The sequence below is a fragment of the Phalangium opilio genome, unplaced genomic scaffold (genome assembly GCF_054372755.1).
Source record: "Phalangium opilio isolate 3A_F unplaced genomic scaffold, DU_Popi_V2 ptg000329l_1, whole genome shotgun sequence".
Classification (NCBI taxonomy): Eukaryota; Metazoa; Arthropoda; class Arachnida; order Opiliones; family Phalangiidae; genus Phalangium; species Phalangium opilio.
Genome location: NW_028324226.1, coordinates 4,744,261 through 4,770,989, shown reverse-complemented (window position 1 = coordinate 4,770,989; position 26,729 = coordinate 4,744,261). Strand labels below are relative to the sequence as shown.

Here is a 26,729-nt window from a genome sequence, read left to right as displayed (position 1 = left end):
GCGCACAGGCCTTGATTAACGTAGGCAACGAGTGGAGGGTAGAGGTTTGGTTAGGCCTAGCTGGCTTTGTGGTTGAAGTTGTTTGTGTGTTAAAATTTTCCTCTCGTTTTCGTCTACTCCTTAACCTCTGTTTAAAACTAATATATATGAAATAATCACAATGACCGGATTAAGAAGTAATTAGTGGTGAGTATATCTTTGTAATATTGGTGGTTTTTTTTTAATTTTACTGAAGGAAAATGGAATTTTGTTAAGCCTAATGTACAGTATCTTTGTTAATTTAAAACCTTTCCATAAAACTAGTTTCGTAGCATAGAAGTATATCACTAAATGTTTCGTGTTTTCGATTGGAATATGAAACAAATATAACTAAGTTATATAATAATATATTTATAACTTTCTGATAATGTAAACATGATTTTGCTCATTTATAACCAAACAAGAGTGTCTAACTTCGTAAATGTCAGAGTGTCAACCATTTATTTTGGTTCTGACATCAAAAAACTTTGTTTTATTTGACTATGATAGCTTTTCTATTCTATTCTATGGAAGAGAAGGGTATGCAAGAAGAGTCTCGTTATAATCAGATGATGCAAATGGCTAATAGAGCAAAAGGAGTTTCAAGCCCTGGGATGGTTACACCACCTCCACCCGGTCGAGGACCTAGCCCCAATGTTCAAATGAATCAACCAGGATCAGGAACACCAAGTCCCGGAATGATGGGACCACCAACCCCTCAAGGATCTAATGTTATGAACCCACAACCATCATCACCCCACCAACAGCAGCAGCAACATAATCCACAACAACATAATCCGCACAATCAACAACAACAAATTCATCATCCACACCAGCAACCCCCTCAGCAACAACATTTGGGACCTCCCCATCAGTCTCATATGCCTCCCCATCAACAGACTCATCATTCTGGACATAATCAAGGAAATCAACAAGGTCCCCCTCATCCATCGGCTATTGGCCAACATCAGCAACATCATCTTCACCCGCAAATGCAACCCCAGCATCAACAAGGGCCCCATCAGCCACCTACCCATCAACCGCCTCACCCTCATATGCCACCTCATCACCCCCAGCAACATCAACAACCACCAAATCAACAGCAACATCCTCCTCCTACCCATCCAAACCAACACCCGCAAGGAAATCACCCTCAAGGGCCTCATAATGCGCCTCATCAATCTGGACATCCACAGGGACATCCTCAAGGACATCCCCAGACTCATCCGATGCCTCATTCGCATCCACAACAGGGACATCAAACGGCACATCCTCCACCTCCTCATAACCAACCGAACCACCCCCAGGGTCATCTTCAAAGTCATCAGCCTCCCCAGAATCATCACCAGCCACCACCCCAAGGAGGGCCTCCGAATCAAGCTTCTCCGCACCACCCTCAAATGCAGCATCATGGAAGCGCTCCACCATCTACAATGCCCTATGGAACTCATCCTCAAATGATGTATCAGGGTGGTGGGAACAACCCTCCAGGGCCATACCATCCTGGAACCCATCCACCCGTGAATTCTGGTGGGCATATGAGTGGGAATCATATGGTACCACCTCAAAATATGCCCAACCAACCGTCAGCCCCAGATGGTGATCCTACAAACCATCCTAATTATCCTACCCCTGACGCTATGGGTCAAACAAATGGCCCTCCAGGATCGAAATCGTCAGCTCTAAGCCCTCCTCAAATGCAACAGTTGAAGGCGCAAATTATGGCTTATCGTTTGTTGGCTAGAAATCAACCTCTACCTGAACATTTATCTCTCGCTGTCCAAGGCAAAAGACTAATGGGGACTCCCTATGGTATTAGACCACCTTCGAGGCATCCCCATCAAACTCCTCCACCCCCTACGCAGCAACCATTACCACAGACACAAGTACCACCAATGTCTCAGTCGTCTCCTCAGCCACCTATTCAACAACCCCCACTCCAGCAACAAAATATGTCAAGTTCTCCTGTACTAACCCCTCCTGTTTGCAAACAACCTCCAACCACGCCCGCTGCAGCCATGATGCAAATGCAACAACACAAACAGAATAGATTGACTCCTATTGCCAAACCTCAAGGCATTGATCCAGTTGAGATTCTAAAAGAGAGAGAAAATCGTCTGGTAGCGAGAATTGCTCTTCGAATTGAAGAGTTAAGTAATTTGCCCGCAGCCATACCAGATGATCTAAAAACTAAGGCTACCCTAGAACTAAGGGCACTCAGATTGCTGAATTTCCAAAGACAATTACGAACGGAAGTGGTACAATGTATGAGACGAGACACTGTCATGGAAACTTCTTTAAACCCGAAACTCTACAAAAGAACGAAGAGACAGGGATTGAGAGAAGCTAGGATTACCGAGAAACTGGAAAAGCAACAGAAGCTGGAACAAGAGCGTAAACGAAGACAAAAGCACCAAGAATATCTCAACGCTGTCATGCAACATGGCAAAGATTTCCGAGAATATCATCGTAATATGATCGCGAAGATCGCCAAAGTCAATAAGGCTGTTATCACGTACCACGCCAATACTGAAAGGGAGCAAAAGAAGGAACAAGAAAGGATCGAAAAGGAACGTATGAGACGCTTGATGGCGGAGGATGAAGAAGGTTACAGGAAACTTATTGATCAAAAGAAAGATAAACGTTTGGCTTTCTTACTTTCCCAAACTGACGAGTACATTGATAACTTGACCAACATGGTCAAACAACATAAGGTGGAACAGCGTAAAAAGAATAAAAAGAACAAACCTTCCAAAGATAAAAAGAAGAAAAAAGGTGAGGAAGCCGAGCCGGCCGAAGGAGCCCCCAAGGACGCTCCAGGCGCTACTGCCGGACCTTCTGGACAACAAGTGGCTACTCCGAGTACGTCGGTAGCCGAGCCGGTTGAAAATATCGACGAAACTTCCCAACAGAGTACGGGCGAACACAGAGTCAATGTTATCGAAACTGCCACTGGCAAGATGTTGACCGCAAAAGACGGCGCTCCGTTGGCTAGTCAGTTGGAAGCTTGGCTGGAAATGAATCCGGGTTACGAAGTGGCTCCTAGAGATAATCCAGACTCCGAGGATGGTTCTTCCTCGGAAGGTGAAGAAGAGGAAGTCGTAGAAGAGGAGGTAGAAGAAGTTCAAGAGCCTGAAAAACCAAAAACTGAGGGCGATAAGAAAGAAGAAGTTGATGATGAATACAAGAAGCAAGAAGGCTACCGCAACTATTATAACATAGCTCACGCTGTTAGAGAAGAAGTGAAGGAACAAGCTAGCATATTAATCAATGGAACTTTGAAAGAGTACCAAGTGAAGGGCTTGGAATGGTTGGTGTCCCTATTCAACAACAATTTAAACGGAATTCTAGCCGACGAAATGGGTTTAGGAAAAACTATCCAAACCATCGGGCTTATAACCTATTTGATGGAAAAAAAGCGGGTCAATGGGCCGTATTTGATCATTGTCCCCCTTTCTACCCTCTCAAATTGGATGCTCGAATTCGATCGGTGGGCACCATCCGTCATCAAGGTCGCCTATAAAGGCTCTCCTAACGTCCGAAGACAATTATCTGCCCAAATGAAAAGCAGCAAATTTAATGTGCTTTTAACCACGTACGAATACGTAATAAAAGACAAAGCGATTCTTGCTAAGCTTAGATGGAAATATATGATTATTGACGAAGGCCACAGGATGAAAAACCATCACTGCAAACTCACTCAAGTATTAAACACGCATTACGTGGCCCCCCATAGATTGCTACTTACCGGAACCCCTTTGCAAAACAAGTTGCCCGAGCTATGGGCGTTGCTGAATTTCTTGCTTCCTAGTATTTTCAAATGCTGCAACACTTTCGAACAGTGGTTCAATGCTCCATTCGCCACCACCGGGGAAAAAGTGGAACTGAACGAAGAAGAAACTATTCTCATCATTCGTCGTCTCCACAAGGTCTTGCGACCTTTCCTCCTAAGGAGATTGAAAAAGGAAGTAGAGTCCCAACTCCCAGAGAAGGTGGAGTACGTCGTCAAATGCGACATGTCCGCCCTACAGAGATTGCTCTATCGTCATATGCAAACCAAAGGAGTTCTATTAACCGATGGTTCCGAAAAAGATAAGAAAGGAAAAGGCGGCACTAAAACTTTGATGAACACAATCATGCAATTAAGAAAGATTTGCAATCATCCCTTTATGTTTCAACATATCGAAGAAGCATTCGCTGAATTTTTGGGCTATGACACCACCGGGATTGTTCAAGGACCCGATTTATTCCGCGCCTCAGGAAAATTTGAACTCTTGGATCGTATTTTACCCAAATTGAGAGAAACGGGTCATCGTATTCTCCTCTTTTGTCAAATGACAACTTTGATGACCATTATGGAAGACTATTTAAACTACAGAGGCTTCATTTACCTACGTCTTGATGGTACAACCAAATCAGAAGATAGAGGTCTTTTATTGGAGAAGTTCAACGACAAGGATTCTACATACTTTCTGTTCTTGCTAAGTACAAGAGCTGGCGGCTTAGGTTTAAATCTTCAAGCCGCTGACACCGTCATCATCTTTGATTCAGATTGGAATCCTCACCAGGATTTGCAAGCTCAAGACAGAGCGCATCGTATCGGTCAACAAAACGAAGTTAGAGTCTTGCGACTAGTTACTGTCAACTCTGTAGAAGAAAGAATTTTGGCCGCTGCCAAATATAAGTTGAACTTGGATGAAAAAGTCATCCAAGCTGGTATGTTCGACCAGAAATCAACTGGTACTGAAAGAAGACAATTTTTACAAGCCATCCTCGCGCAAGATGAAGTTGACGAAGAAGAAGAAAATGAAGTTCCAGATGATGAAACCATCAACCAAATGATTGCCAGAAACGAAGATGAATTTGAGCTTTTCCAGGTACAATATTCTAAGACTCGAATTTCAACCGAGGTTGGAGTGTCTAATTTTTGTACTTTTTCCAGAAAATGGACTTAGACCGGCGCCGCGAAGAAGCCAGAAACCCTAAACGTAAACCCAGATTGATGGAAGAAGATGAACTCCCAAGTTGGTTGGTGAAAGACGACGCTGAAGTCGAACGTCTAACCAACGAAGAGGAAGAAGACAAGCTATTCGGACGAGGTTCTCGACAGAGAAAGGAAGTTGATTATTCTGACAGCCTCACTGACAAACAATGGATGAAAGCCATCGAGGATGGAAATCTGGAAGAAGTCGAAACGACTAAACGGAAACGTAGAGGTGGTCCATTAACCCCTCCTGGTCCTTCAAGTTCTTCAGAAAGATCCCTCAGCATGGCTAGCAGCAGTGGAATGGGTAAAGGAAAACGTAAGAGAGACTTGGAAGATGAGAAACCGGTAAAGAAGAAACGAGGAAGACCTCCTGTCGAAAAGCTAATACCCAATCCCCCAAACCTAACGAAACAAATGAAGAAACTAATTGATATAGTTGTTAACTACAAAGATAGCGATGGTAGGGTCCTCAGTGACCCTTTCCTTTTACTACCATCAAAGCGAGAGCTTCCAGATTATTACGAAATCATCAAAAAGCCAATGGATATGAAGAAAATCAAGGTATGGCATGATAACTTTCCAACCAATGTTACAAAGTCACTTCCAATCTTTCTTTCTGCAGCAACGCATCAGAGAGCATAGGTACCGTAAACTGGACCATCTGGAGGAAGACTTTATGACTCTTTGCAAAAATGCCCAGACTTATAACGTGGAAGGTTCCTTAATCTATGAAGATTCAATTGTACTCCAGTCTGTCTTCACCAGTGCTCGTGAAAGAATTGAAAACAGCGAAGGCGGAGATTTGGATTTGGAATTGGAGGACAGTGACTCGGCTTCGGTCATAAATAACCCCCTAGAAGACAAAGAGGTAAGAGTCAAATAATTTTAACTGCGGCTGTTTAAAAGAAATAGGGCGCTCTTCTCTCATTTGTCGCTATTAAAAAAAAAATGAGAAAAATGTGTTGTTTTTATGAAGGGCGATGATGGGGAACAACAAGATGATGAGGATGAAGATTGTCAAGGGGTTAGGGTCAAAATTAAATTCCCCAAGAAAGTAAGCAAAGGTTTCGCCTTAAATGCCCGTTATCTCTTCCAAAAATTTATTTTTTATCTTTTTTATAACTTACGGTGATGGTGGTAGTTTTAAGAGCTTGAAATATTGACTTGGTTTACTTTTAAGTTCAGTGTTAACAAAAGTTAATCCATGGACTAAGCAATACCGAATGACCGATGGCAGTCCATAGAGCCCCATACTAAGCGACTAAACAACCAACGTTAAGCTTCCTTCCCCCCTTTTCAGCCCCAAAATGTACGGGGGGGGGGGGTTATGAAAAATAATACAGAGTCAAATTCCGGAACAAGCTAGCGCCATCTAGACAAAATGAGCCGTTTAGATGCTTCACTCTTTAGAACGTTGATTTCCCCATATGTCCCCCACTATCCGGTTTGCTACTATTTGCCGCTAGAAGGCGAATTAACAAGCAGGGTTCGTACGGAACCTGGATAAGTCAGGGATATGGAAAATAGGGGAAAAAAGTCAGGGATTTAAAACATTTTCATAAAAAGTCAGGGATAAGTCAGGGATTTTGTTTGACATATCAAACCATTCTTCATGCAATGCTAAATATGAGCCAGGTGTGATGATGTTGGCTCTGGTAAACACCTTAAAATGGTCAGGGATATAGGCAACATTTGGTCAGGGATAACCTGGAAAAGTCGGGGATTTTCAATGTAAAAATTTCGTACGAACCCTGACAAGTATTTTTCAACTTTCTCCCTCTGACATCCGTCCTTCAGTATTGGTTCGTCCATGGTTAATCAATCCTTCTTTGAAGAACAATACGCTGTTCTTTATGTTCATCCTCTTTGGAAGAGGGCGCATATTTAAGCTAAAATGGCGAAAATACCTTCAAAGAACGATTGATTTATCACCGTTTCAAGAGAGAAAGAACAACTAACACATTGTATTAAAAATTTTTCTCAAATAGAGGAAAACCCGGAAAGGACGTACGGTTAAGCGGTATGTCAGTGACGACGATGAATCGGAGGAAAGCGATGGAGCTTAATCACTGTAACCAATTAGAATTAATTATTGTAAAATCCAAGTTTTTATAATTTACTTATTATTTATCAGGTTTACTTACTGTTCGGTAACAACGTAAAATTTCAATCCCATAATATTGTACATCCCATTGCTATACAATATAACATTACGTAACCCCTATATGCTATTCAAATATTTGGGCTAAAGATATAATTACCCGTCTTGGATAAAAATACCTATTTTGATTTTGCACTTTTTAATAATTATTAATAACAGTAGTATAATACTATAATTATTAAAGTTTTTGTCGCTTGGTTTATTTAACTATTGTACAATTTACTCGTAGTAAATAAAATGTATATCATGAAACGGTTGTGATCCTATTTCGGAGGATAAGTGATTTATATGCTTGACAAATGACATGGTATCCTTATCACGGTAAACCAACGCCAGAGTGTTGTCTGCCGGTGTCACAGTCAATAACTGTATCGATATAGACATGCAATTGACATTTTATATGATAGCATCTTATTTCTGAACATAGGTCTATGGTATATAGTGGTGTGCGAGTATTGTGCAGAGTATTCGTCTTGATAACATATTTTAAAGAGAGGGTGAAATAGAAATTCTAATCAAGTGATTTTTATCGATTCTTCTACTAATTATTAGACCAGACTGCATAGTGAAACATTCAGGAAATACCAGCTCCGACTGATTTTAAAATTCAAATTAGTTTCAGATTTTAAGGGTAATTTTAAATAAGTACCTCCGACCAATCGCGTAACGCCCTGCCTTCTTATTAAAAAAATTCTCGTGGCACGCATGCTCCATGTCTAGCGCCACGATTGTCACGTCGCACGCAAATTTTATCAAATCTCGTGATAAATTTCATTCGACACGGAACGTGGCAACAAGAATTTTGTTAATAAAAAGGCAGGGCGTTACGCGATTGGTCGGAGGGGCTTATTTCAATTTATCCATAAAATCTGAACCTAATTTGAATTTTAAAATCATTCGGAGCTGGTATTTCCTGAATGTTTCACTATGCAGAATTGTCTTATAATTAGTAGAAGAATCGATAAAAAAATCACTTGATTTTCTACTTTACCCTCCCTTTAAATACTCGATAGCAGACTATGTGCTCATAAGCCTTTATTTTGAAAAGAACCTCTTTAATGTTTAATTGATCACTAATAATCTTTTGAACTAGTTAGGTATTTGATAATTGAACATCTTAACGTTATTTTCTAGAAATAAATATTTGGTACTCGATAAATACTCCAAAAATAAAAAATGTTTTTAACCTAATCAAAATACTCGAAACAATTTTTGATACTCGGCTCGATACCAGGGGTGTGCGAGTACTCGTTAAGTTCGAGTACTCGGTTCGAGTATCGAGCCGAGTACTCGACTCGATAACAACACATTGAGATACTCGAGACAGATTCGAGTAGCTTTTTAACATCTTAAATACTCGACAAATACTCGAATCCGAGGCTTACAACTATAGCAGACGATGAGTTCATGAGCATTTATTTTGAAAATCACCTGTTCAATGTTTAATTGATCACTAACAATCTTTTTGAACTAGTGAGATATTAGATAATTGAACATCTTCGTTATTTTCAAGAAATTTACAAAATTGCTACTCGACAAGTCAATATTTGAGACTAGATAATTACTCGAAAGAACCAAAATTTGACCTATCTAAATACTCGATACTCGAAAGTATTTTTGAGACTCGGCTCGATACTCGATAAGAAATTAGTTTTGATACTCGGACTCGGCTCGAAACCGAAAAAACGGGACTCGCACACCACTGCTCGATACTCAATATGAAAGTAAAAGGTAAATTCTCACCTCTTCATCCTCTCCTCTAGCAACGTACGACGTGAACCCTCCATAATCAACTTTCCAATCTCCAACATTGAAAAATATTTTTGCATCCAACGCAGCCTTCTCTTGATCACTTTGCTGATCACTGAGTAGCGTGTAGTTTCCATTATTCCAAGCTTGGACTGCCATTCTGCATTTAGGTTCGCCACCCAGTTCTTCGGATTGTTCATTTTTTCCTTTATGAGCAGCCATCAAGGGGTGTAAACTTAATCCAGTTAAATTGGAGAGAATTAAGAACATGGCTTCCGATCGGAGTAGTTCCAGGCACTCTTTAATTATATCGGGTACAGCTGGATCTTTGATGTCTAATTCCAAGATATTACGTTGATTTACTGGGCCACGTTTATTCCATGTCAGATTAGAAGACTTAAGGCACTCTTGTAGTTGAATAAATTTATCCTCCTTTAAAAATTCAATTAGCTGTATTTCCGATTCCTCTTCAAACTTTTCTTGGATTTCCATTTGAATTTCTTCTTTCAAGTACGTTGGATTAATCCACGAATAAATTACTTCTTCCTGTGCGTAATATCAGAGATATAGCCAAAAATTTGGGTGGATTCCAGCGTTGCCAGACGTACGATAATTATAGTACAATGCGATAATTTTAAGAGTTTTTTCGAAGCGTACGATAATTTTGAGGCTGTACTATAGTACGCTAAATTCGATAATTCGGCTTAGGCGTACGATAATTGTACGATAATTTCGAATTTAGCTTGAAATTGAACTAATCTGGGCAGAAAAGTCTCGCTATGGGTAGAAAAAGGCGAAATAGGAGGTAGCGAGTCATGTTCATCCCATAGTAATAATACACTTAAGATCAAAGGCAGGATGTGAGAAACGCTTGGAGACGTTATTACCCTATCTCCTTATGACCCTTGTACTGAATTTAGTGTAAATTCAAGGTGAATCAGAACGCCCGCATAGGTTTTACCGCTATTTTGGAGGCGCTCAGAGCGTACGATAATTTTGGTTGAAAATCGATAATTTTTTGGCTTTGGTAAGATAATTTGGTAATTTTTATCTGGCAACGCTGGTTTATTCTGAATTAACGTGCCTCGACAAAACCTGGTTCGTGAAGTTCAACTGGAATATTTGCATCAACCTTATCGATATCAACATTTCTTGAATTAGCATGGAACCAGCCACTTATAGATAATCGACATTTCTCATCTGACAAAATCTCTGATACTTGATGAAATGATTTTGGAGAAACTTCGAAAAATACAAAACTGTTCCACGTAGGAACTAATGATCTAACAATTTCATTAGGCGCCTTATTTTCTAAGGAAAAAAAAGTTTGATACCATTTAATTCAATTCGATGTAATATCCACAAGTTTGGCTCAATTTACCTGAATTAAATAAATCAAGAGTTCCCCCATCCTCTATTTTCCAATTTTGGGGGACTAAATAATATATATACGCTATTTTACGACTTTCAAGCTGATCATCGTGACATAACAGAATGTCTGTGGATTCGTACCGCGCGCATGACATATCAATTGAGTTATTCAATTCTAGACCAGTTATATCTCGAAGATATTCTAGGAAATTGCCATAAAGTAACTCCCTTATGGCAGTGATATGGGGATCTTTAGAGGTTTGAAGATCATCAGACTAAAAATGAGCGCATCATAAGTTCATGACATACACCTTTAAATTTTTATAGAGTGCTGTCAGAAGCGCCGGTGTGACGTCACCCATACTGTTTTCCCATAAAGAAAAAACGGTAACTGTCATGGCCGCCCATTGCTAAAGGCAGACTCGTGACGTTTAACCTTGGATCTGACGTCACAACTGACAGCACTCTATACTGTATCCGGCAACTAGGCGTGATACTAACTTGGTGAAATTTAAAGAGGTCATTATTCTTCTCCTTAAAATCCAAAGCATTTAAGGATTCTTTCAAATTTTCAAGAAATTGATCATTTGATATAAAATTAGGTAGTACGTAACAAGTAAATGGTTTTTTTATAATTTCAGCTCCACATTCTGTATAAAAATTATTTAATAAACTGTCAGGAAAAAGATGCCTCGTCACAAAGCTAAATTCAACTTAAAATAAGAACCAAGTTCGAAAATTGCACATGGCAATAAAGCTATCTCAGAAGCCTTAGTGTGACGTCACCCATGCTATTTTCCCATAGAACCAAAGCGGTACCAAACATGGCCGCCCACTGCCAAAGCTAAGCCGTGACGTTTAACGTGGGCACTTACGTCACAACGAAAATGAGTCTTATAGAGTGCTGTCAGAAGCGCCGGTGTGACGTCACCCATGCTGTTTTCTCATAAAGAAAAAACGGTAACTGTCATGGCCGCCCATTGCTAAAGGCAGACTCGTGACGTTTAACCTTGGATCTGACGTCACAACTGACAGCACTCTATGGGATGGATTTCGTATAGAAGCTTAAGCTTCATGGATATACCACTCACCTTAAAACACGCACCACATTTATTCGTTTGAAATGGCGCGAACTGGTTTGTGACGTAGAATTTGAAGCAAATAGAGCTATCTCAGTAGCCTTAGTGTGACGTCACCTATGCTATTTGCCTATAGAACCAAAGTGGTACCAAACATGGCCGCCCACTGCCAAAGCTAAGCTCGTGACGTTTTACTTAGGCACTGACGTCACAACTGAGATAGCTCTATAGAGTGGTCAGAAGCGCCGGTGTGACGTCACCCATGCTGTTTTCCCATAAAGAAAAAACGGTAACTGTCATGGCCGCCCATTGCTAAAGGCAGACTCGTGACGTTTAACCTTGGATCTGACGTCACAACTGACAGCACTCTATTCAGAGAAGTAGGGGTGAGACCGAGTAGCACGCGTGCCGAGAGAAAAAGAAAGTTTGCCTACTTCATCAGCGAGCTTGTACCCCAACCCGCGCGAATTTTCATGACATAAATGTGGATAAAATCGAATTGCCTCACCGAAGGCTACAGTGATATATCCATGAAGCGTAAGCTTCAACACTAAATCCATGGTATAAAGACAACTGAGCCAAGACTTAGCTTACCCAATTTAACAGAATCGCCCTCTAATGAGAATTGCTTTTTAAACGCAGTTTTGACGCTTTCATCATTATAAACAGGATTTACGTTTATTAACTCTTTCGATGACTTGAATTTCTTTCGTGATTGTTTTTCACTCATTTTTTTTAAATTAAATTACAAAAATCTTAATGATTGACAACAATTTGAAACCAACGCCATGTGCTCGACTTTCCCAAAACCAATAAGCAGACGATAGTAATACCTTTGCAATTATTCATTGGCTGGCGGCCGGTAGCAGTGTGGGAAATAAGGATTTTTTTAAAACTGGACCTGTGGCCAGTAGAGCCTAGGTATTTTAATTAAAAAACTGGCCACAGTGCCACCTACCATTTTTAGTCTCAAAAATCAGGCTTTCGTAATTTATGGCCAAATTATTCTTGACAATATGTGCTAGGACATAGGCTTAGTAGGATAGTTTTTATAGGTATGGGTATTTTAAAATATTGGAGTTTAAATTAAGAACTAGAAGTCTTTATTGCGTAATGCTAAATTAAAAAATTCGGCCCGTAGGGAGGGAGTTGACACTTGGAAGAGGGAAGTAACTGGAAGGGAAATCTTGCGGTACCCAAGCTCGGGACACGGAATTGCGCAATTGGTTGAACGTCATATAGTGCTGCCACCTTTAATAGTAATTTTGAAGTAGCCGCATCTTTTACTTTATTTATTTATTTAAATTTTTATGATATCAGAAGTCACTTTTACAATTAATGTAACAGCAGTACTTCCCCATAACTAAACAGAGTCAAAATAATAAAAACCATTGCGAATTGCGCGTTGCTAAACTTTGGAAGAGAAAAGTTAGCCTAAACCGTGCCTCCCGGCTCCCGCCCGTCAGTGAATTTATTTTTTTCGAAACTGAAAAAAGCAGACGAATTTCACAAAATAAGAATAAATTTCAACACTAGGTGCCGCTACAGACTGACGTTCAACCAAATTCGCCCCCCTCCTGTCCCGCGCCTGGGTACGTACGGCTTATGTTAGAGGTATCGTATTTTCCATTCCAGTACTTCCCTCTTCCAAGGTTGACACTCCATTTTTATCTTCCCATAGACGCTAATACCAGGGATAAGGGAGTTGAGATGGATTGGAAATGATGATGGGCGACCTGCGGCACCATATCTCTCCCAATGTACCTCGCGCACGCCCCTACCTTTCGGTAGGCGATTGCTAAGTGCTGCCGCGTAGCGCCGTTTTATTTGTATGAGAACTAGCTTCTATTTTTAAGATAGAAGGAGCGCCCTTTACAATTTCGTCCGGTACGAGTGACGTACGACCCTACCTAACCGCTGAGGATGCTGGTAGGACTATGGTGCCGTAGGTGGGGGTACACAGGCAACGCTAGAGGTATGGGGGTTTCCACTCCATTCCTCTCTCCTTCAAGCTAATACAGTCAAAGGAAGCAGGCTGCCTTTCCCTATAGACCAGACCCAAACAAGACTACCGAGAGATAATCTTCCCTTTTGCTAACTGTAAAAATCACTTCATCTACAGATTCTACAATGTGTGTAGAGCGTAGACAGACATACGAAACCTACCCATAATCCCACTCCCACAATTCAGGCCAAACAAGCACACAGCATAGAAGCAAAGACGAGGCAATTTTAGGGATTAACACAAGTATTTATTTAATGAACCAAAATCTTGAGGGGGGAAAACTTTGAAATAATTAAGTGGCCACCAGGGCCAGTAGACCCCAAAGCGTTTAATTTTTAAACTGGCCCAGGTAATTTTTAAACTGGCTATTGGCCTGTGATAGTGCCTTATTTCCCACACTGGCCGGTAGATAGTGACAAGGCAACGGGTGCTCGCTCGCCTGAGATAAATTTTCGATTTCTAGAGTCTGTTCCAACCCCCCCTTACGTGACGTCAGCCTTAGACCTCAAGCGCGCGCGGTTTTGATTCTGTACGGTAGACTATATGAGAATTGCCATGAAATTTATTTTTAAAACGCTAATTATAGGGCATAATTTTTATATATTTTTTAAATTAAATAATTAGAAAGGGTTTGGCATAGATAATTGTGCACATTTTAATAAATAGTAAGGCAGAAACCGAAACTTTATGCTTCTATCAAACTTCATAGTTCAGTACCTATTATGATTTTCTTTAAATTCAAGAGGAAAATGATTACAATTACTTAATAACGGTGATAAGTAATCAATGCATTAGACCAAAAAAATTTAAACCAAGTATAATTCCAATGAAATGAATTTTATTTCTATTGATGAGTTTTGAGATCTTAATTTGAAAACTCCAGCCAATTATAACAATTATAGGAACTTTAGTTTACAATTTTCTTAAATTTTTTACCTAATTTTCTCCCACAATCTGTCTTGCTGGGCTTGATTGAATTGTGATATTTCATTCTAATGAAAATTCTTAATTTGACAAATGAATGGATTAAATCCAAAGGATAAGTTTCATGTTCTTGGTGAATTGAATTGGATATGTTTTTAACAATATTTATTTCGTTGGAGAGGACTTTGTTTGGAAGGAAATTACGAAAAATGGTTTCAAATGAATTCATTGCTTTTAAGAAAGTAGAGCTAGGAACAATTAAACCGCCATAAGATAATATTGTAGCCCAAGATGGTAATTGATAACAATGATCACTCTGACTTGAGTCTCTTAAATCCAGATTGGCATATTTTTTATAGAATTTTTTGGCTATAAAACCAGACATGTATTCTAGCCCATTTTCTTCAAGCTTTGAGAATTCGTTTGCTTCATTACCATCTTGGGTTACGATGTTGTCTACACTCTTTAAAATACCAATTTCTCCAGAGCATAAGGAACTAGTACCAAATCTTACTGAATTTAAACTGGGATCAGCAATTTCCCTAGGAACATTTTTTGGGTTTACATTTACCGAGACTGAGCTAGTGTTGCTATATAAAAGGTCTCTTGTAAAACTTTCTAAAGGGGATATAAATGAAGTAGCTATATCAGTTTTTATAGAAGCTTTTTTCAAAATATCACTTAGTAAATAGGTCTCATTGTTTACAGCAGTTTCAGCGACACCGAGCTGATTTTCCTTCTGTAAAATACTATTAGCTAAGAATTCATCTTGACTCATGTCAACTGTATTACCTTTATCATTTAAAATTCCGGGATTTTTCCCCAAAATAATCATTCGGATTCTATAAAGCGCATTAAGAGGTGTTGGGTGATCATCCAATCCCCCTCTGGAGCGAACTTGGGAAAAAAAATTTTCCAAACAGTCTTGGTTCAAACGATGAGTCAAGATGAATTTTATATTGAATTTGTTCTTCATGTCAAAAAATAAATCTTTGAGAGATTTTATAGAAATTATAATACCTTTCTGAAACAGCTGTAAAACATTTTTGCCTTTACATTTCATATTAGTTATTAAGTCCTTCATTTCATCAATGGCCGCTATTTGTTTTTTTAAGTGTAATCCAAAACCCATTTTTGTTTCAACAATATCTTTTTCTGTGTATGAGTTAAATACGTCGAACCATTTATCTACAGTTGCAATGAACTCACTTAATTCTTTAGTTCGGATATCATCGAAATTTACATCGCTTTTAGTCTTTAACATATATAGCAATGCTTTGGAAACTGTATTGGACAATAGTTGCGAAGCTAATTTAACATTTTGCCTAGTAGGACCGTGACATTCTAAATGGATTTTTTTAAGCTTAGGACACATTTTAATTTCATTATTATCAAGTTTAAGCAGAAGTTCTAAAGGTTTTTTATCAACGTGAGTATCGTCAATCAAAAAACCTGTATCCAAAAGCCAATTCCTTATTAGTTTTAACTCGTGTGGGGCATCAGCGAAGCAATAAATAATTTGATCAGTTGCTATGGGATGTTGAAACCAATTTTTATGGATAGATACACCCATTTCTCTCCATAAACCCATGTTACCTCCCCCCATATCACAGACAGATGAGACTATTAAATACCCTGCCTCATGAACTTTGGATATTATGTCCAACAACAGTTTTTTAGTCATTTTGGTATCAAAGCCAATGTAAACAGGTTGTTTCCAAGGTGAAAATAAGCCCCTAACCATTGCTACCTGCATTTGACTATGTTTTCCAACTACTTGATCGGCTTTCACATCATATTCATATTGCGATGAAATTTTCATTTCGTCAAACGTTATGACACATATTTTTTCTATATTTGATTTTTTAGATCCAGCTAGTTTCATAATATTTAAAACATCTTGTAAAATTCCTTGTCTTAAATTTAGTTTTGATGCATACCGCCTTAATGTTGACAAACCTGGTAATGGATATCGCAGGTCATTTTTTAAAAACATATAAGCTTTTCTGTTAAGGTATCGCAAAGTAAAAGCCCGTGCGAGATCATTGGCAGACCAGATAACCATTTTTTTCCCCATTAGTTTCTTAATTTGACTAGGTGAGAAAATATCATTTAAAATATTGGTGCATTTCTCCTTAAATTCTTCTTTTTTCCTTTTGTCATTCTTCATTCTCTTGAGTTTCTTTACTTCTTCAGTACTAATTACACTCTTCATTGCTTGTTCAATTTTTAATTCTTTAATTTTCTTCTCATTTTTCATTTCTTTAATTTTCAATTTGCTATAATGAGCTCGTAATGTTCTATTTTGTTTCTCTAATCTCTCGCATTTACAGCATGGTTTGCGTTTAAAAACAACAGTATCACGTTTAGGAATCATATTATCAGGGCTACGATCCATGTTATCACAATTAGTTTGAACATTAGTTGCTTCATTCGTGAGATTATCAATTGCAGAAGGACTAGATTTCTTTATTAAATTGTTAATGATGACTCGCTCCTCTCTTCGTTGCACTCTGGATTTTCTCTCTGTAGATTTACAGTTTTGACTTCCTTTCAGTCCCAAATTTTCAGTTGGAATAGCGTCTTCCAATAATTCCTTTTTATTAGGAATCCCCAGCAACTCAGACCTAAGATCCCTTTTGTAGGCATGTTCGTTAAAGTGCTGCGAGCAAACATGACTAGTCATGGGATTGAATTTATCCTCTCTGCGGCATTTAAATGCCCAAACCTTTCTCCTATGAATGTCATTTGGAAATTTGTGATACACAATATGTTTTGTACTATCATTCTTTTTGGTTAAAACTAGGCTATTATTGCACGTCGCGACCGCGCACCTTGTTCCAGGCATGGCTCATAAATTTTTATTATGTATGAATCTAAAAATATACAATTTATTCACATTAGTATTTTGGTTTTGCACCCAAATAAGTTATAACAACCCGAACCGAGTCCCTAGTCTTATCCCTTAAGTCTTAATACAAATAAACTAAAGAAGCAAGTTCCAAATATCTCTAAAAGCTTCCTAATTTAGCATTAATATTTCATACAAAAAAGTTATCAGAATAAAGTAATTAATTTACCTTTGAGGATGCCAATACAGCACAAGCTGCACAACTCGCGCCTCGAAAGACTATACATAAGCAGACGATGCTTCACTAAGGTCTACGGGAGACGTCATATTCGGCAGCCAATAAAAGTCGCGAATTTTCGAAGGTAAAAGATGGGCGCGTGAGCAAACCTATATTAGCGAAGCGGCAACTCTATAGACCTTGGCTTCATCCTTGTCACCAAGGTCTATAGAGTTGCCGCTTCGCTAATATAGGTTTGCTCACGCGCCCATCTTTTACCTTCGAAAATTCGCGACTTTTATTGGCTGCCGAATATGACGTCTCCCGTAGACCTTAGTGAAGCATCGTCTGCTTATGTATAGTCTTTCGAGGCGCGAGTTGTGCAGCTTGTGCTGTATTGGCATCCTCAAAGGTAAATTAATTACTTTATTCTGATAACTTTTTTGTATGAAATATTAATGCTAAATTAGGAAGCTTTTAGAGATATTTGGAACTTGCTTCTTTAGTTTATTTGTATTAAGACTTAAGGGATAAGACTAGGGACTCGGTTCGGGTTGTTATAACTTATTTGGGTGCAAAACCAAAATACTAATGTGAATAAATTGTATATTTTTAGATTCATACATAATAAAAATTTATGAGCCATGCCTGGAACAAGGTGCGCGGTCGCGACGTGCAATAATAGCCTAGTTTTAACCAAAAAGAATGATAGTACAAAACATATTGTGTATCACAAATTTCCAAATGACATTCATAGGAGAAAGGTTTGGGCATTTAAATGCCGCAGAGAGGATAAATTCAATCCCATGACTAGTCATGTTTGCTCGCAGCACTTTAACGAACATGCCTACAAAAGGGATCTTAGGTCTGAGTTGCTGGGGATTCCTAATAAAAAGGAATTATTGGAAGACGCTATTCCAACTGAAAATTTGGGACTGAAAGGAAGTCAAAACTGTAAATCTACAGAGAGAAAATCCAGAGTGCAACGAAGAGAGGAGCGAGTCATCATTAACAATTTAATAAAGAAATCTAGTCCTTCTGCAATTGATAATCTCACGAATGAAGCAACTAATGTTCAAACTAATTGTGATAACATGGATCGTAGCCCTGATAATATGATTCCTAAACGTGATACTGTTGTTTTTAAACGCAAACCATGCTGTAAATGCGAGAGATTAGAGAAACAAAATAGAACATTACGAGCTCATTATAGCAAATTGAAAATTAAAGAAATGAAAAATGAGAAGAAAATTAAAGAATTAAAAATTGAACAAGCAATGAAGAGTGTAATTAGTACTGAAGAAGTAAAGAAACTCAAGAGAATGAAGAATGACAAAAGGAAAAAAGAAGAATTTAAGGAGAAATGCACCAATATTTTAAATGATATTTTCTCACCTAGTCAAATTAAGAAACTAATGGGGAAAAAAATGGTTATCTGGTCTGCCAATGATCTCGCACGGGCTTTTACTTTGCGATACCTTAACAGAAAAGCTTATATGTTTTTAAAAAATGACCTGCGATATCCATTACCAGGTTTGTCAACATTAAGGCGGTATGCATCAAAACTAAATTTAAGACAAGGAATTTTACAAGATGTTTTAAATATTATGAAACTAGCTGGATCTAAAAAATCAAATATAGAAAAAATATGTGTCATAACGTTTGACGAAATGAAAATTTCATCGCAATATGAATATGATGTGAAAGCCGATCAAGTAGTTGGAAAACATAGTCAAATGCAGGTAGCAATGGTTAGGGGCTTATTTTCACCTTGGAAACAACCTGTTTACATTGGCTTTGATACCAAAATGACTAAAAAACTGTTGTTGGACATAATATCCAAAGTTCATGAGGCAGGGTATTTAATAGTCTCATCTGTCTGTGATATGGGGGGAGGTAACATGGGTTTATGGAGAGAAATGGGTGTATCTATCCATAAAAATTGGTTTCAACATCCCATAGCAACTGATCAAATTATTTATTGCTTCGCTGATGCCCCACACGAGTTAAAACTAATAAGGAATTGGCTTTTGGATACAGGTTTTTTGATTGACGATACTCACGTTGATAAAAAACCTTTAGAACTTCTGCTTAAACTTGATAATAATGAAATTAAAATGTGTCCTAAGCTTAAAAAAATCCATTTAGAATGTCACGGTCCTACTAGGCAAAATGTTAAATTAGCTTCGCAACTATTGTCCAATACAGTTTCCAAAGCATTGCTATATATGTTAAAGACTAAAAGCGATGTAAATTTCGATGATATCCGAACTAAAGAATTAAGTGAGTTCATTGCAACTGTAGATAAATGGTTCGACGTATTTAACTCATACACAGAAAAAGATATTGTTGAAACAAAAATGGGTTTTGGATTACACTTAAAAAAACAAATAGCGGCCATTGATGAAATGAAGGACTTAATAACTAATATGAAATGTAAAGGCAAAAATGTTTTACAGCTGTTTCAGAAAGGTATTATAATTTCTATAAAATCTCTCAAAGATTTATTTTTTGACATGAAGAACAAATTCAATATAAAATTCATCTTGACTCATCGTTTGAACCAAGACTGTTTGGAAAATTTTTTTTCCCAAGTTCGCTCCAGAGGGGGATTGGATGATCACCCAACACCTCTTAATGCGCTTTATAGAATCCGAATGATTATTTTGGGGAAAAATCCCGGAATTTTAAATGATAAAGGTAATACAGTTGACATGAGTCAAGATGAATTCTTAGCTAATAGTATTTTACAGAAGGAAAATCAGCTCGGTGTCGCTGAAACTGCTGTAAACAATGAGACCTATTTACTAAGTGATATTTTGAAAAAAGCTTCTATAAAAACTGATATAGCTACTTCATTTATATCCCCTTTAGAAAGTTTTACAAGAGACCTTTTATATAGCAACACTAGCTCAGTCTCGGTAAATGTAAACCCAAAAAATGTTCCTAGGGAAATTGCTGATCCCAGTTTAAATTCAGTAAGATTTGGTACTAGTTCCTTATGCTCTGGAGAAATTGGTATTTTAAAGAGTGTAGACAACATCGTAACCCAAGATGGTAATGAAGCAAACGAATTCTCAAAGCTTGAAGAAAATGGGCTAGAATACATGTCTGGTTTTATAGCCAAAAAATTCTATAAAAAATATGCCAATCTGGATTTAAGAGACTCAAGTCAGAGTGATCATTGTTATCAATTACCATCTTGGGCTACAATATTATCTTATGGCGGTTTAATTGTTCCTAGCTCTACTTTCTTAAAAGCAATGAATTCATTTGAAACCATTTTTCGTAATTTCCTTCCAAACAAAGTCCTCTCCAACGAAATAAATATTGTTAAAAACATATCCAATTCAATTCACCAAGAACATGAAACTTATCCTTTGGATTTAATCCATTCATTTGTCAAATTAAGAATTTTCATTAGAATGAAATATCACAATTCAATCAAGCCCAGCAAGACAGATTGTGGGAGAAAATTAGGTAAAAAATTTAAGAAAATTGTAAACTAAAGTTCCTATAATTGTTATAATTGGCTGGAGTTTTCAAATTAAGATCTCAAAACTCATCAATAGAAATAAAATTCATTTCATTGGAATTATACTTGGTTTAAATTTTTTTGGTCTAATGCATTGATTACTTATCACCGTTATTAAGTAATTGTAATCATTTTCCTCTTGAATTTAAAGAAAATCATAATAGGTACTGAACTATGAAGTTTGATAGAAGCATAAAGTTTCGGTTTCTGCCTTACTATTTATTAAAATGTGCACAATTATCTATGCCAAACCCTTTCTAATTATTTAATTTAAAAAATATATAAAAATTATGCCCTATAATTAGCGTTTTAAAAATAAATTTCATGGCAATTCTCATATAGTCTACCGTACAGAATCAAAACCGCGCGCGCTTGAGGTCTAAGGCTGACGTCACGTAAGGGGGGGTTGGAACAGACTCTAGAAATCGAAAATTTATCTCAGGCGAGCGAGCACCCGTTGGGATGAAGCTAGCAATCAGCCACCATGGAGCAATATTAAAGGAACTTTAGTTCAGACTTCGAGAAAATTACTCCATGAATAAAAGCCAATAAAAGAGCAATTGTTTCTAGTTTCTTGCAACACAGGCTACACAGCCCATTGTGCCTGTAAAAGAGAAAACATGGAGGAGAAAAACGAGGTTGTTGGAAATTGGAATACAAACACAAATTCTGCTCCAGTCTCCATTAACATCTTGGCATGACGAAGAGTACTGACAGTGGCGGGAGTTATGAATAAATATTGACGCTGTGGAGTTTGAGCGTTGTTTTTAAATCTGAAAATTATGTGAAACTAGGCCAACGGCAAATCTATTTGAGTAATTCACAATAAATGTAGCTTTACAGGTAGAGTACGTTTTAGGCCAACATTAACAACCTTTTCCAATCTTGAGCGATTTGAAATAAAAAAGTAATCTTGAGCGATTTGAAATAAAAAAGTAATCTTGAGCGATTTGAAATAAAAAAGTAAATAAAACACATATTCAAATCAAGGGCGTTTTTCACACCATTCAATGACCTTTAATGACTGGTACATTAATATCTAATTAGGGTAAATTAAACTGGAAGTTAAGTAATATGTCAAGACGAGTTTCTAAACTGTTATATTGTTTCATGCGTTTATTCAGGTTCCTCTTTAATTTGGATTCTCAAACGAGGATATGAAAAAACACCAAATTCTGCGAGTTGCTCTGCAGTTAACCTTTTCAATACAAGACGCGAAGCTCGCAATTTAAATTCTTTGAAGGAACATCTTTTTCCGTTGTGTTTAACCAACGAATCTTTGGTGAAAAACACGGTTTTGCATTCGTGGCAAATATGTTTTTCGTCTTCTTCAAAAGATATTCCAGCAATCTCAGAGAATTCGAAGGGTTTAACATGAGAGTGCAGAGCCAATTTATGTCGCTTCAGATTGAAACTATATTTGAAGGCCTTTTCGCATTTCGTACATTTAAAAAGTCTTTCATCGCTATGCACCCGTTTGACGTGTAGGTTTAATGCCTTTCCCACTATGAAGGTTTTGTCACACTGGTCACAAAAAACTTGTCTTTCACTCTCGTGAACATCAACTTTGTGACGATTTAAAGCAGCTTTGGTCTTAAGCCTTACGTCACATAAGTCGCATTGAAATGATTTTGTAATGATATGAACTCTCCTTTTGTGTTGGCTTAAGCGTAGGTTAGTTTTGAAAGAACTTTCGCACTGTTCGCACTTTAATGGTCTGCCTTCCAGGTGCGTACCCTTGTGTATATATAGTAGTGTTCGTACGGGGTAAAAAATTTATCGGGGTCGGGGGCAGGTTATTCCCGAAAAAAACAAGACGGGGTCGGGGTCGGGGTAAGACATCGCATGCTGAAAAATTTTGGAAAAATGATAAAAAAAATCGTTAAATTTCTGGGTGTTTGGAAAGAAGCTTTATTTTCGTATCGCGCTTAGCTAGTGACTCTTAAGGGAGGGACACACTTGCTAAAAAAGCAAGCAGAAAGCGGAAACAGAAACTGAAACGGAAAACGTATTTCCGCCCTCTTTCGGTTTTCTTCGAAAACAAAAGGCCACACTGCAAAACAGAAAACGTAACTACAGCCATCTATATTATGTTAAGAATTTAATTTGAAAAGTAGAGAAAATGGCAACAGACGATGAAGTATGTGTGGTTGGATGGCTATATGCAACACAATTTCTTATGTTAGCAAAATCATTCATTAATTTGCAACGCACAAAAAGAAGTAGAAGGTTTTGGGTGAGGAAATTATTTCAGGGCAGATCCCAATATGGTTTTTGTAACACCTTGATCCCGCAACTTCGCTTAAACGACCAAACATTCTTCTTCCAGTAAGTTCATATTGGCGGTTTATGATAACAATGTATAAATATGTAATCTACATGTGTATCTTACATCTCTAGATTCATGAGGATGACTCCAAAAATGTTTGACAAACTGCTGGGAATTTTAGGACCTACAATTCAGAAAAAGGACACGAGATTTAGAAAAGCCATTTCACCAAGTGATAGATTAAGCATTACATTGCGGTAGACTCCTGCACATCCATTTGAATAAATTTATCAAAACTTTATATTAAGTCTTATCATGTTTTGTTAAGATTCCTAGCATCTGGCGAAACATACCGAAGTCTAAGCTTTGCTTTTAGAGTTGGCCGGTCAACAATATCAGTCATAGTCAAAGAAACGTCAGAGGTATTGGTCAAGTCTACAAAATATACCAACATTTTGGTTTCACAAGTCGTATAATTGCCAAACTTTATGTAGGCTATTTGGAATAGTTTGAAAACCAAGTACGTTGCGATGCCTCAAACCCCAGAAGACTGGAAAGAAGTTGCTAAAGGCTTTGAAGTGAAATGGCAACTTCCACACTGTTGTGGAAGTATAGATGGAAAACATGTTTGGCTCGAATGTCCAGACAACACTGGAACTTTGAATTTTAATTACAAGGGCACCTTCAGCAAGGTTCTTTTAGCTGTAAGCGATTCCCAATACAAGTTTCTCATGGTGGACTTTGGTCATTATGGCGGAGAAAGTGATGGTGGAATATTTCAAAAGTGTTTATTCGGTCAAAAGCTACTTAGAAACGAGCTAAATCTCCCACCTGCCGAAAAGCTTCCATTTTCAAACGAACTATTCCCCTATTATTTTGCAGGGGATGAAGCATTCCCTTTAAGATCTAATTTAATGAGACCATATCCCAGACGTTCAAACTTTAGCCATAATCAAAGAATTTATAATTATCGATTGTCCCGTGGCCGTAGAGTCATAGAAAACGCTTTTGGCATACTATCTGCGCGGTTTAGAATTTTCAAAAGACCACCCTAAAAAGGGCCGAAAACGTAAAATTAGTGAAGAAGTGGATCCGTCATTAATAAATGATGCGTTTCAAATGTTCAGCAGTACCTCAAACTCCATGAATTCGTTCTTAAAGTCAAAAGAAAAGGAGCCGGGTTTAATTGAGAATTATGGTCAACTTATTCAATCCAAACTAAAATTATTGGACAGAAGGGACCAATTGGATTGCATGAAAAAAATAGATGACATACTTTTCGAAAAATTATCACAAGAAAAATATTTTGAGTAAAACAATGTATTTTTATTTCTAATAAAGTTTTTCTGAAATATTTTGAAAAATAATGAAAAGCATTTTGGCTCAGTTTGTTTGGGGAAGGCCACGATAAACCATGCCTTCTTGCCATGGTACTTTTCCTTCGTTAATGAAATATTTGGATAAAGTGTCTCTCAGAACTTTTGCGTCTTTTGAATACATATTTGAACCAACACGTTCAACTCCTTCAATTTGCGTTTCTTGGCGCCATCGGCCTGCTACAACATCGTGGTTTTCGTCTTCGTAATCAGCGTAGCCATTCGGGCAATAAACATCCGCTGTTTCAGTCAATAAGAAATTGTGCAGAGCTAGAGCGGCCGAGACTATATTACGAACGGCATCCACGTGGTAGTTTAGTGGTCTTTTGAAAATTCTAAACCGCGCAGATAGTATGCCAAAAGCGTTTTCTATGACTCTACGGCCACGGGACAATCGATAATTATAAATTCTTTGATTATGGCTAAAGTTTGAACGTCTGGGATATGGTCTCATTAAATTAGATCTTAAAGGGAATGCTTCATCCCCTGCAAAATAATAGGGGAATAGTTCGTTTGAAAATGGAAGCTTTTCGGCAGGTGGGAGATTTAGCTCGTTTCTAAGTAGCTTTTGACCGAATAAACACTTTTGAAATATTCCACCATCACTTTCTCCGCCATAATGACCAAAGTCCACCATGAGAAACTTGTATTGGGAATCGCTTACAGCTAAAAGAACCTTGCTGAAGGTGCCCTTGTAATTAAAATTCAAAGTTCCAGTGTTGTCTGGACATTCGAGCCAAACATGTTTTCCATCTATACTTCCACAACAGTGTGGAAGTTGCCATTTCACTTCAAAGCCTTTAGCAACTTCTTTCCAGTCTTCTGGGGTTTGAGGCATCGCAACGTACTTGGTTTTCAAACTATTCCAAATAGCCTACATAAAGTTTGGCAATTATACGACTTGTGAAACCAAAATGTTGGTATATTTTGTAGACTTGACCAATACCTCTGACGTTTCTTTGACTATGACTGATATTGTTGACCGGCCAACTCTAAAAGCAAAGCTTAGACTTCGGTATGTTTCGCCAGATGCTAGGAATCTTAACAAAACATGATAAGACTTAATATAAAGTTTTGATAAATTTATTCAAATGGATGTGCAGGAGTCTACCGCAATGTAATGCTTAATCTATCACTTGGTGAAATGGCTTTTCTAAATCTCGTGTCCTTTTTCTGAATTGTAGGTCCTAAAATTCCCAGCAGTTTGTCAAACATTTTTGGAGTCATCCTCATGAATCTAGAGATGTAAGATACACATGTAGATTACATATTTATACATTGTTATCATAAACCGCCAATATGAACTTACTGGAAGAAGAATGTTTGGTCGTTTAAGCGAAGTTGCGGGATCAAGGTGTTACAAAAACCATATTGGGATCTGCCCTGAAATAATTTCCTCACCCAAAACCTTCTACTTCTTTTTGTGCGTTGCAAATTAATGAATGATTTTGCTAACATAAGAAATTGTGTTGCATATAGCCATCCAACCACACATACTTCATCGTCTGTTGCCATTTTCTCTACTTTTCAAATTAAATTCTTAACATAATATAGATGGCTGTAGTTACGTTTTCTGTTTTGCAGTGTGGCCTTTTGTTTTCGAAGAAAACCGAAAGAGGGCGGAAATACGTTTTCCGTTTCAGTTTCTGTTTCCGCTTTCCGCTTGCTTTTTTAGCAAGTGTGTCCCTCCCTTTAGCTAGTAGGCAAGAAACTGTAAAAAAGCCCAATAAATTCCGACTTTCCGAGCTACGCAGCTACGATTCCCACGAAAGACCACTGACATTGCAAAATACGGGGGAGGGCCGCCGATCCCCGAGGAGCCACACTTTTTTACAGAATTACAGAAAGTGCCTACAAGTGCCCTCAGTAGGAAAACTACTATAGCAGTAGTTTTACAGAAAAAGACTTATATTTAAGTTAATTACCGGTGAAACTGGTTCAAAATTGCATATATATAATAAGTAAACTATGATCTCTATTATAAACCATTTTAAAACTTAATTCCGAACTAATTTACTTAAATTTAAGGGTGACTACAACTTACTATTTTACAGAAAATGCTTATATTTAAGTTAATTACGGGTCAAATTAATTCAAATTTACTATACATAATCAGAAACGTGTTTGGTTTAATATACACTACTTAAATAGTTAATAGTTAGCTATTATCTCACTTAAATTCGGGGT

The 26,729-nt window shown here is 37.8% G+C and overlaps 2 protein-coding genes across 7 annotated transcripts; one reads left to right on the top strand and one right to left on the bottom strand.

Annotated features, from left to right (window-relative positions):
• The first annotated feature begins 26 nt into the window (after positions 1-26).
• brm (ATP-dependent helicase brm) lies at positions 27-7,418 on the top strand. 6 transcript variants are annotated; one of them, XM_089859367.1, is made up of 7 exons: positions 27-186; positions 529-4,895; positions 4,961-5,566; positions 5,628-5,873; positions 5,982-6,059; positions 6,994-7,076; positions 7,140-7,418. In XM_089859367.1, exons 2-6 carry the CDS (start codon positions 546-548, stop codon positions 7,069-7,071), a joined length of 5,358 nt encoding a protein of 1,785 aa, XP_089715493.1. In that variant the 5' UTR covers positions 27-186; positions 529-545; the 3' UTR covers positions 7,072-7,076; positions 7,140-7,418. The 6 variants fall into 6 exon arrangements, with proteins under 6 accessions (XP_089715493.1, XP_089715494.1, XP_089715497.1 ...); XM_089859368.1 differs by having other exon boundaries at positions 553-4,895; positions 6,994-7,418; XM_089859371.1 differs by lacking the exon at positions 5,982-6,059.
• Positions 7,342-12,189, bottom strand: sud1 (Prolyl 3-hydroxylase sud1). Its single transcript, XM_089859387.1, has 6 exons — positions 11,960-12,189; positions 10,788-10,936; positions 10,297-10,561; positions 9,996-10,226; positions 8,910-9,457; positions 7,342-7,532 (listed from the first exon to the last, which is right to left on the bottom strand). Exons 1-6 carry the CDS (start codon positions 12,093-12,095, stop codon positions 7,386-7,388), a joined length of 1,476 nt encoding a protein of 491 aa, XP_089715513.1. The 5' UTR covers positions 12,096-12,189; the 3' UTR covers positions 7,342-7,385.
• Positions 12,190-26,729: the final 14,540 nt, after the last annotated feature.

Coding starts and splice junctions, on each gene's coding strand:
- brm (XM_089859367.1), top strand. CDS start 546: ATGGAAGAGAAGGGTATGCAAGAAGAGTCTCGTTATAATCAGATGATG. Junction 4,896..4,960: donor ATGAATTTGAGCTTTTCCAG/GTACAATATTCT, acceptor TACTTTTTCCAG/AAAATGGACTTAGACCGGCG. Junction 5,874..5,981: donor ACCCCCTAGAAGACAAAGAG/GTAAGAGTCAAA, acceptor GTTTTTATGAAG/GGCGATGATGGGGAACAACA.
- sud1 (XM_089859387.1), bottom strand. CDS start 12,095: ATGAGTGAAAAACAATCACGAAAGAAATTCAAGTCATCGAAAGAGTTA. Junction 10,562..10,787: donor ACCTCTTTAAATTTCACCAA/GTTAGTATCACG, acceptor GCTCATTTTTAG/TCTGATGATCTTCAAACCTC. Junction 7,533..8,909: donor CTAGAGGAGAGGATGAAGAG/GTGAGAATTTAC, acceptor ATATCGATACAG/TTATTGACTGTGACACCGGC.